The sequence below is a fragment of the Dipodomys merriami genome, unplaced genomic scaffold, assembly GCF_024711535.1.
Source record: "Dipodomys merriami isolate MVZ:Mamm:240054 unplaced genomic scaffold, mDipMer1.0.p SCAF_672, whole genome shotgun sequence".
NCBI lineage: Eukaryota > Metazoa > Chordata > Mammalia > Rodentia > Heteromyidae > Dipodomys > Dipodomys merriami.
In genome coordinates, this window is record NW_027206260.1 from 41685 (window position 1) to 53432 (window position 11748).

Genomic DNA, 11748 nt, shown 5'->3' on the forward strand with positions numbered 1-11748 from the left:
AAATACATGTTACATATGTTACATTGGCTTCATTCAAATATGAGTTATAGTACTGTTGACTGTGAGTTCATTGTTAAGTAACCAGCAATATTATCAATTAAACGTGCGTGCGTGCGTGCGTTGTGTGTGTGTGTGTGTGTGTGTGTGTGTGTGTGTGTGTGTGTTCGTTCCTAGAGCTTGAACTTAGGTCCTGGGCACTATCCTTGAGCTTTTTTTTGGTTGAAAGCTAGTGCTGTACCACTTGAGCCACAGTCTACTTTGAGCTTTTTGGTGGTTTATTGGAGAGAAGTCTCACAGACTTTCCTGCCCAAGCTGGCATCAAATCAGGATCCTCAGATATTAACTTTATGAGTTAGGATTAGAGGTATGAGCCACTGGTGCCTGGCTTCAAATGCAATTTTAAACAGGAACACCTAAGTTTTTTCACTGATCACCTAAAAATTTAACTCCAGAAAGCTGTAGGCTCTATTTTCCTTAGAAGTAATGGCTCAGCACTCATGGTTAACTGTGAAGCATAATTATCTATAAGGAAAATGGACTGTATCTATTTTATCACATACAAGTGGTATAGTAAGTCTCTAGGATACTGACCATACTATAGTAAGTAAAAAGTTAATCACTAGAGTAAATATAGTTACTATAACAGTAATGATAAAGTAACATAGCAACATAGTAACTAGAGATAGTTTTTCTAAAGATTTGCATGTTGCAAAGGAAAGGATGCTAAGCTAAAAAGAGAAACAAGACTAACAGTTGATATACTGAAGTTTAGAATATTAATATAACATTTTACATTTACTATTTACTGATTTTTTTTGAGGGGAGGATAATAGCAAGGAGCATTTATTTTTCATTAATACTTTAAGGATCTGTCATTACATCCTACTTTTATTCTGAAGTATCTGTAGAATTAGTGTTACAAAGCAGATTTGAACAGCCTGAAGAGCTGGAACCAATACTGGCAACAAATTCTAACTCAATTAGGGGTAGGAACATGTTTTCTTTTTTTTTTTTTTAATTTGCCAAGCTATCTTCCTAAGTGGCTCTTACCTTTGCATTATTTATTTATTTATTTATCTATTTATTTATTTAGTCAGTCATGGGGGCTGAATTCTGGGCTTGGGCACTGTCCTTCACCTTTTCAGCTCAAGACTAATGCCCTACCACTTGAGCCACAACACTACTTCCCGTTTTTTTCTGCTTATGTGGTGGTGCTGAGGAATCGAACCCAGGGCCTCATGCATGCAAAAGGCAAGCACTCTACCACTGAGCCAACTTCCTAGCCCATGCGAACATGTTTTCTGACAAGGGACATCTGGATATTTAAAACAGAATTGGTAGGCCATACAAAATTAACACAGGCAAATAACTATATGCAGACTACTAGAAGCATTTAAGTCTTGTCCTGTCATTTATCAAATGACATATAGGCTTTATATGGTCAGATGGCCAGGTGATCTCTAACCCTGACTAAATCATAAAATTTTAATCATTAAGATAATAAAAACTAAAACAAAAATAAATGAAATTGAAAAAGGTTTGTTCAGAAGTAGTACCTGCCAACTAGCAAGTGTAAGCCTTAAATTCAATTCCTAACATAGCCAATAGCAAAACACAACCCCCCTAAACCCAAATTAAAGTAGGAACGCTATAATCCAAAATTCCCATTGTGTTCAAGTCTTTCCTCATGATGTTCCCAACTCTGTTCTAGAGTTTTCAGAGTTAAGTTTCTTAGCCATGCAATTCTTTCATTTTGAATACCTGTCCATGAAGACTAGGGGATATTAGGATGCTCCTTAGGGATTGAGGTAGGTACCAACGAAAAAGCACAAAATCTGCTCTTGCTAAACAAAGGAAGCTGAGGTTTACTAGCTCATCGATTGGTAGGGAGTGGGGGGATAAAGGGGTGGGGGAGGTATGTGGGGCAGAGAGGTTGTGGTGATCACACCTGTAATCTCAAGTCTCAATAAATTAATGAAAAAATAAAACTATCATGTGGTAGCCCTCAGGAGGCTAAAGTAAGAGGACTATAAATTCAAGACCAGCTTGGGTTACAAAATGGATCTAATCTCAAAAAAGAAAGAAATAATAAACCAAGTACCTGTAACCCCAGCTACTCAGGAGGTAGGAGAACTATGAGTTTGAGGCCAGCCTGGGCAACATTAGTAATATTCTATCTCAACAATACAGCCAGGTGGGGCTGGGAATATGGCTCAGTGGTAGAGTGCTTGCCTAGCATGCATGAAGCCCTGGATTCTGTTCCTCAGTACCACGCCAGAAGCAGCGTTATGGCTCAAGTGGTAGAGTGTTAGCCTTGAGCAAAAGCTCAGGGACAATGCCCAGGCCCTGAGTTCAAGCCCTAGAACTGCCCACCTCCTCTACTCCCAAGAAAAAAATACAGCAATGTGATGGTGGCTTACACCTACAATCCTAGCTACTCAAGAGGCTGGATGACTGTGGTTTAAAACCAACCTGAGAAAACTCTCTCCAATTAACCAGCAAAATGTTGGATCAGAGATGTGGCTCAAGGGGCACAATACTAGTCATGAGCAACAAACCCAGTGAGAACACTAGGCTCCCATTTCAAGTTCCAGGACAAGCACCAAAATAAACAAAAACTCCAAACAAAACAAACAAAAATACCACTACTACCACAAAAAGATAAAACAAGGGCTGGGAAGTTGGCTCAGTGGTAGAGCGCTTGCCTTGCATGCCTGAGGCCCTGGGTTCGATTCCTTAGCATCACATAAGCAAAAAGAAAAAAAAAAGCCGGAAGTGGCGCTATGGCTCAAGTGGTAAAGCGCTAGCCTTGAGCTGAAGAGCTAAGGGACAGCGCCCAGGCCCAGAGTTCAGGTCCCACGACTGGACCAAAAAAAAAAAAAAAAAAGATAAAACAAGCTTGGTGCTGGTGACTCAGGCCTGTAATGCTAGCTACTCAGCAGGAAAAGTCCATGAGACTCTTATCTCCAATAAACCACCAGAAAACTAGAAGTGGTACTGTGGCTCAAATGGTAGAGCGCTAGCCTTGAGCTGAAGAGTTGAGGGACAATGGCCAGGCCAAGAGTTCAAGCCCCACAACCAATAGCAACAAAAAATCCTCCAATCCCACAAAACAAAACAAACTTCATCAGCATCGATGGTTCATGCCTATAATCCTTACTACTCAGGAGGCTGAGATCTGAGAACTGTAGTTCAAAGCCAGCCTGGGCAGGAAAGTCTGTGAGACTCATCTCTAATTAAATGCAGGGGGGAAAAAAAGCTGGAAGTGGAGCTGAGGCTCAAGTGGTAGACCCTATTCTTGAGCAAAAAAGGCCCTCAGTTCAAGTACTAGTAGGACTGGCACCAAAAAAAAAAAAAAAAAAAAGAAGACTTGAGGTATAGCTCAAGTAGCACACAGGAGGCCTTGTGTTTAATGCTCAAGACTGCAACCAAACTAAAGTAACAAAACCTCAACAACAAAAAATACCAAACTGATAAATGATAGAGCTGTTGGGATTCCTATTCTTTGAATGTTCTATAAACATTTTACAAATGCTAAGACTCCAATAAGTAAATTTCTATGATATTACATAGTATTTAGAACTTCAGAAATTAAATAGTAACTACCAGTGTTTACCTGAAGAAGCCTAAAATACAGTGCCATAATTGTTTCATTACCAGTAGTATAGCCTCCAAAACTCAGTTACAGCCAACTTCCCCTCCATACTATCTACTTCCTCTGTGGACTCTCAAGGCCACATAACCTGATTAATCACAAGCTTTCCTCAATCAACTTCTAAAGAATTTCTGACTCCCTGTGCGACTACCTAAGCTCAGCATCATCTCCTCTATCACTCAAACCTGTGCAGCCTCTGCTAACAGGCAAACTATTTAGTAACTTTCATGCTTAGTTGGACTTTCAAAGATTCTGGACAACAGCACCTTCCCACCTGCCTTTTCCCTGGCAAGAACCTTTGACTCCCACCAAGCTGAGCCAGTCCAAAGCCTTATTTATTCAGTTCCTTTTCTATTTCCAGGTCTGCTCATATGATATCCCTGCTTAGAAAGACCCACCCCAAACACACTTCCGCAGTTCTCTATCACACCAAATCACTCTATCCCTCAAGTCTCAGCTCAACTAATATCTCCATGGAGCTCTGCCTTATCCTTTGCAAGTCCTGACCTCCCTTAATAAAGCTTTCACAGTCCTTCAGCAGGACCACATTCAATGTCTTTTAAAACCAACCCCTTCTGCCTTTAAAAAGAAAAACAAAAGACAAGAACTTGCTATGTTGTCCAGGCTAGCCTTGGATTTGTGTTCAAAGTACCCACTTGCTTCAGCCTCCTGAGTAGTGGAGACATGTTATCACACCTGGCAACATCAACTTCTTATTGACACTGCATACATATGTACTTTTTCCAGGCAGGATTCATAGCTCTGTATCACTGTCACATAGCATACAGTGCAGTAAGTGTTCAGTGATTATGTAAAATGGAAATAACTACCCACCGTTAAAGATAACATCCTGTTTCACATATAGCATAATTGCTACTTCCAGTGTTTTGAACCTTAAATTATTTGAACCTAATACTATCTTTGGCTAAAATTTAAACATAAATCAGCATACTACTCTAGGATACTAGGTACTAGAAAAATGCTTTTTAAAAGCATGTTTATGCCGGGCATCGGCAGCTCACGCCTGTAATCCTAGCTACTCAGGAGGCTGAGATCTGAGACTCTTAGCTCTAAAAAAACACTCAAGCAGTAGCGCACTTGCCTTGAGCTGAAGAGCGCAGGGACTGTGCCCAAGCCAAGAGTTCAAGTCCCATGACCGACCAAAAAAAAAAAAAAAAAAAGACCAAACAAAAAAAACATGTATAGGGCTGGGAAGGTGGCTCACTGGTAGAGTGCTTAAGGCCCTGAGTTCGATTCTTTAGGACCATATAAGCAGAAGCTGGAAGTGGTGCTATAACTCAAGTGGTAGAGTACTAGCCTTGAGCTGAAGAGCTGAGGGACAGCACCCAGGCCCAGAGTTCAGGCCCCAAGACTAACAAAAATAAATAAATAAAACAAAATAAAAATAAAAAACATGTTTAAAGGCTGGGCGCTGGTGGCTCACACCTGTAATCTTAGCTACTCAGGAGGCTGAGATCTGAGGATCACAGTTCAAAGTCAACTCCGGGGAAGTAAAGTCCATGAGACTCATCTCTAATTAACCCCCAGGAAGTGGCATTATGGCTCAAAGTGGTAGAGCACTACTAGCCTTGAGCTGCAGAGCTCATGAAAAACATCCAGGCCAGAGTTCAAGCCTCCCGACTGACCAAAAAACAAACAAAAAACATGTTTAAGGCAAGGAATGTGGCTTAGTGGTAATGTGCTTCCCTAGCATCCTCAGTACCATATAAACAGAAAAATCCACAAGTGGTTCCGTGGTTTAATGATAGAGTGCTACCTCTGAATAAAAAGCTCAGGGACAGTGCCCAGGACCTAAATTTAAGCTCAGGACTGTCCAAAAACAAAACAAAACATGTTTAAAACCTTTAATTCACTTTGGCAATATTGGCTGGATGGCATACTTCATTTAAAGATTAGAAACAGAAACTAGGTGCTAGTAGCTCACACTTATAATTCTATCTACTCAGGAGGCTAAGCTCTAAGGATCATAAGTTCAAAGCCAGCCCAGACAGAAAAGTCCATGAGTCTCTTATCTCCAGTTAACTACTCAAAAAAAGGGAAGTGGAGCTCCAGTGATAGGATAGAGTGCTAGCCTTGAGCACAAAAGTTTAGGGGACAGTGCCCAGGCTCTGAGTTCAAGCGCCACAACTGACTAAAAAAAAAAAAAGTTAAAAACAAAAGGTAATTGGTTTTGACAGAGGTTTATTTTTAGAAATCTACCAGAGTGCCTTGGGAAGAGAAGAAATTCTGCCTGAAGATCAGGAAAGGCTTGACATAAAGGTATTTCCAAGCAGAAAAAGGCATACCAACAGAATGTTGTACACATCTAAAATAGTCCAGTGATGAAGTGGGTGGTGGATAAGTTAGAAGGGGTAAGGACTCCTAACTGCTGGAAACTAAGCAGTTTCAAGTATATCAATGCCCTCCCCTCAATGGTCTAACGAATAAGCCAGGAAATGTGCTTTCTTTTTCAACAGGATCCTCTCAGATTTCAGATAGATAGTACAACTTTCTTCAAATAAATGGCAACCAGATTATAATCAACAAAAAAGCACCAATTATCTTCAAAGAGCTAAAGAACAAATAAAGACTTTTTCTCAGGAACTTCTGAAAACTCACCTTTGAACTTTAAAGGCTAATATATATAAATGGTATTTACTTCTATAAATCTGTATTCTAAAGACAGAACGGCATCACTAGATGAGCTATTAGCTTATTAACACAAAACATAAGACAGGCTGAGAAGGTGGCTTAATGGTAAAGTGCTTGCCTAGCAGGCATGAAACCCTGGGTTCCATTCCTCAGTATACCACATAAACAGAAAAGGCTGGAAGTGATGCTGTGGTCAAGAGTAGAGTGCTAGCCTTGAGCAAAAGAAGCTCAGGAACAGTGACCAGGCCCTGAGTTCAAGCTCCAGGACAAAACAAAAACATAAAACAGTAATAAGAGAAGCACAAAGTCTGTTGTATTTACTGGACTGCTTGTTAGAATCAGTTTCCTCTTACATCGCTCTCCGTAATGGTGATGGGAAGGCCTCGAAGCATAATGGTCTTGCTTTCTCTTTCATCACTGATGTCATGCCTATAGTCATGCTCTCCATAGTCACCATCTGAATGGTAGCCATCTTCAGATCGATCACTGTTCCTTCTTTCACGCTCTCTCTGATTCAAAGTAAAACAAAATTATTAGTACTCCACACTGATGTTCATTTCAGTGCTAAGAACTGTGACAATCATTTTAGGAAAAATTATTTAATAACCCACTATTCAGTTGACAAACTCACAATAAAACAATGAAACTGTTATAATACGAAGATTATGTGCACAGAAAAGGTAAAAAAGAGAAAAAGGTACAAACATATAGGGGCAGCATAATTACTTCTAAACAAAGCTATGTATACTTATGGAAAGGATGGAATGTATACATATGGAAGGGGTCTGAGACTCTTATTTCCAATTAACCCCAAGTGGTAGAGTACTAGCCTTGAGCAAAAAAGCTAAGGACAACAGCGAGGCCACGAATTCAAGCCCCAGTACTGGCACATAAAAACCCCAGGTTACCAGTCTAAGACACATGGGGCCTGTACTGTTATAATCTTATCTCTGCCCTCCCATTTTTGTGGTGCTAGTCACTGAACTTGGGATCTTATGTATGCCAGGAAAATGCTCTACCACTGAGCTAACCTCACCTTCACTATCTCATCTTTTTTTTTTGGTCGTGGGCCTGAACTTTGGGCCTGGGCGCTGTCCCTCAGATCTTCAGCTCAAGGCTAGCACTCTACCATTTGAGCTGTAGCACCATGTCTGGCTTTTTTTGCTTATGTGGTGCTGAGGAATCGAACCCAGGGCCTCATGCATGCAAGGCAAACACTCTACCACTGAGCCACCTTTCCAGCCCCCACTATTTCATCTTTAAAATAAATCTACCTGATAGTGTAAACAGGTGTAATATACTATAAAACAGTGTAAGAAGGTAAAAAACATCTACCTTACAGTGTTGGTAGTGAGACCTAATTGGATTCATGAAGTCTAGTGCTCAAAAGAATACATGATATATTTCGTTTACTATTACTGTATTTCTATTTCTGTAAGGCTCAGGATATTACTATTATTTGTGTCAGTACTAGGACTTGAACTCTGGGCCTTCTGCTCTCATTCAGGTGAAAAGCTCTTGGCTACTGTTCTATCATTTGAGCCACATCTCAGTTCCAGACTTTTGCTGGTTAACTGGTGATGTCTATCAAATTTGTCTACCTGGGCTGGCTTTAACTGAGATCCTAAGATCTCAACCTCCTAAGGACACAGAATTATAGGCATAAACCAGCTAGGCTTAGATGATCTTTTTTGGCTGGCTAATTGGAGATAAAGAATTCTTGGATTTGTCTGCCTGGGCTGGCTTTGAACCTTGATCCTCAGATCTCAGCCTCCTGTGATTACAGGTACAGGCTGTAACATACACCTTTGTGTGTTATAGTCAACTCAAATATACCAGAGTAATTGAAATCAAAGTAATAGAAAGTTTGACTGCAATAATCAAAGTAAGTTTCTATACTGTGTACTTTTTTTTTTTTTAAGGAATCTTGTATATATAATTTATAAGAAACTCCATAAACAGTTGCTTGTCACTCACCTCTGGACTGTCATAGTCTCGGTAGTCATCATATCTATCACCCCTCCGATCATCACTTGATCTTTTGTAATCTGAGTCCCTCCGCCTGCTTCTGGATTCACGCTCATCACGGTCATCCCTGTCTATGATAGAACCGTATCTTCCACTACGTTCTGTTCTACTCACTCTGCCAGGGGAAAAAAAAATCATTTAATCCAAACTATATCTTTTTGTACCTTCAGAACCTTCCCCCAAGACTAGTTTAATATATTTCTTAAAATTGATTACCAAACCCTGGTTAACAAAGATGACCACTGAGAAAATATCTACATCCTTAAGTGTAAGATAATGTTTAAGAATTTATAGTAAGTCAAACAATATAGCTGAGTTAAAAAAAATTTTTTGAGAAAGGGTCATATTCTCAAAGTTTATTCATCTTCTGTTTTCTCAAGCCTATGATACACACATTACCAATGGTGATCCCCACAGACTTTTACCCAGTTTAAATAAATACACCATAGCTCATCTATTCACAAGAGTACCACACGTACTAGGATATGGAGGAACAACATAGATGACCTAAATTAGTCTTTTTTCTCAGGCTATTAATCCAATAGTTTCTTTGCAGATGTAACTGTATACTCAAAAGTAGCAACCTCAGAGAACATTTATCTCCTATAATATCTACTTTATTTTTGGCTACTTGCAATACTGGCTTTGTAGGAAAATAGGTATAACCCAACAAATCACAGAACACGTTTATAAAACTATAAAGAGAAAAGAAAGGCTTGGGAAGAGACTTATTTAAAATAAGCATATTTAATAAAAAAATGGAAACAGAATACTTCATGTTTGAGACTGAAAGTCTAAAGAGTAGATGTTAACCCAGTAAGTTAACTTGGAACCACAAATGTGCCATAGCATTAAAATGCTGACACTATGTGACATAAACATGTTACTCTGGGCTGTCAATTTGATCTATCACAGGGACTGCCTTCAATATTAATTAAGAAGATGGAAGCTGGGCACCAGTGGCTCAAGCCTGTAATCCTAAGCTACTCAGGAGGCTGAGATCTGAGGATTGCAGTTCAAAGCTAGCCTGGGCAGGAAAGTCCATGAGACTCTTATCTCTAATAAACCACTCAGAAAACTGGACATGGCGCTATGGCTCAAGTGGTAGAGCACTCCCTTGAGCTAAAGAGCTGAGAGACAGCCCTTAGGCCAAGAGTTCAAGCCCCACAACCGAGGGGGAAAAAAAAAAGATGGATAGCCCAGTAAGACTGTGTTTTTAAGTCAAATGGTCTTGAGAAGGACAAACTATAGGTGACACAGAAGGCATATCTCCTCAACTTAATTCTCTACTAATTCTTTGACTTTTTTACTTCATGTAACAACAAAGTTCTAAGTGTCTCAGCTCTACAAACCTGGAGCATCTTGCTATTCAGGGGACAATAATAACTAACATTTACAGCTGCTTGTCCCAGCCAGGCACTGTGCTATTAAATACCAAGATTGTATGATCTCTTGGCTTCTGAATAGGCTGTTGCCCGTACTTGGAACCCTCAGTGACCTACCTCACCCTGCTCTCCTTTGCCTGATTCCTATTCAACCTTCAGTATTTTCTCCAGGAAGCTTTCTTTGCTGTGTGCAAGAAAAAACATGCTTCCTCTCTATGTTCTAACAGCATTTAAAACATCAAGCATGGTTCACATAGTACTTTTAATGCCTCACTAGTTCGTGAGGGCAGGATCATGAGGTGCTCATTAACAATGCCTGAAACAAAACAGATGCTCAAATATTTCTGTGATATTCAATTTTGTATAGCTAGTTCTTACTGAAATGTTGAGATCAATGGCCTGTAAAGTAGTAGTAACTTACCGTTTGTCTGAACCCATTGTCCTACTGAAGATCTAACACGAGGATCCAAAAGGCTTAATTTTTTAATTTTTTTTCTAGGAAACAAAAGAGATGGTTGCAAATTTTGGATATAACTTAGGTCAATTGTTCTATAAGCTGAGATACTACTGAGGCCGGGATTTCATCAAATCTTCATCAAATTGTTAAGGTATTATCTAAGGTAGGGGGGAGGGGATAAGGTAGCAATCTGTCAACATTAAAATTATGCTAACAATTTGTTAAGAATACGCACAGCAGTAAAATAAAGCATAGTTTAATGTATTAAAGACTCCCAGAAAGCAAGCATGCAGAAGAGTCATTTCTCCTAATTTAGGATTACAAAGCAAAAAGGGCAGAGTTGTAATTAGCTCATTGCATTCTGAATCAAATCAATGGGGGTAGTTGACCGTTAAACCATTATTAACCAAAGTGTCTTGATTTTCATAAAATTCAACACTGAAACAATGAAACAGTAAAGTCAAAATTTTCGGATGAAAAATGAAAAAAAAAAAAAAAGCCCACAACAAAAAACAAACCCAACAACCTTAAACAGCTGGAACGATCTGACTGAAATCGTCAATTTATAAACGCCAAGCCGGATCCAAATCTTTATTTCAGGAAAGAATTAGGGCAAACCTAGACTTAATTCTTCTGTAATCACCACCAGGGCCTCTGAGCCCGGAGCCCGCGACCACGGAGTATAACAAACCGCCTCCTCGCCTTCCACCCTCCCCCGGCGCCCCCGAAAAGCGCCCCGTCCCCTCCCCCAGGTTGTAATCAAACATCATAAAGCTGGACCGCGTTCGACGCTTCCAAGGTCCGAGGAAACCAGTTACTGCAGTCTCGAGCGCCTCATCTAAAAACCGGGCCCCGGTGAACATGTGTTGAATGAATAAGTGAGAGCGCCGCCGGGGGAGGCGAAGGCGTCGCGAGGCCGCCCCTCGCATTACCCGTCGGGGCGCCCGCACCCGCCTCGGCTGAGGGTGGCGGCGGAGAGAGCGAGCCCGGGTCTGTGGCCCCGGGTCTGGCGTCGGGCTTTTCCCCGGCCCCGGCAGACGCCCCCTCCCCGCTCGCCGACCGCCGCCGCCGCCGAGCGGCCTCGGGCGCAGCGCGATTCCGTTGCAGTGGCGGGGCGATGGAGGCTTACAAAGTCTGCCCCGGGCACCGCCGAGTGGTGCCCGCGGGACCCAAGACAAGTTCCGCCGCTCCGTTCCAGCCAGGGCGGCAAATGTACAGCTCGAAAGAAGTGGAGTCAGGGCTGGGCTCCGCTGGGGGCGACCTCTGGAAGCTGACAGAACTGGCGGGAGGGGCGCGGCCTTTCAACGTTTGGAGGTAGTTCCGTCCCCGGAGGGATCCCGCTAGGGCCTGTCAAGTGTCGGGAAACCTCAGGGAACGCTACCAACGGCAAATACCCATGGTTGTTACGGACGGACCCACACTCACCCCCTAAGAGAAAGAGAAGCAGCAGCCGTAGCGGTTCTGCGTCCCAGAACCTCCTGCAAGGGTTCGGCCGCTCCACAAAATGGCGACTCCGCCGACCGCCTTCTCCTACCCACACTACCTCGCGCCTATCCCCCCCCCCCGCCCCT

At 41.6% G+C, this 11748-nt stretch overlaps 1 protein-coding gene across 2 annotated transcripts in view; it reads right to left on the bottom strand.

Annotated features, from left to right (window-relative positions):
* Positions 1-11715, bottom strand: part of LOC138815826 (RNA-binding protein 5) — a 32817-nt gene extending 21102 nt beyond the window's left edge. The window contains exons 1-4 of one of the 2 annotated variants that reach the window (XM_070005176.1): positions 11603-11715; positions 10142-10215; positions 8285-8450; positions 6661-6816 (exon numbers count right to left, since the gene is read on the bottom strand). In XM_070005176.1, coding sequence (XP_069861277.1) covers positions 6661-6816; positions 8285-8450; positions 10142-10158 — 339 coding nt within the window. In that variant the 5' untranslated portion in view covers positions 10159-10215; positions 11603-11715. Of the gene's footprint in view, positions 1-6660; positions 6817-8284; positions 8451-10141; positions 10216-10703; positions 10869-11602 lie in introns of those variants that run through there. The other variant, XM_070005177.1, reaches the window with a different exon arrangement.
* Between the last annotated feature and the right edge of the window lie 33 nt (positions 11716-11748).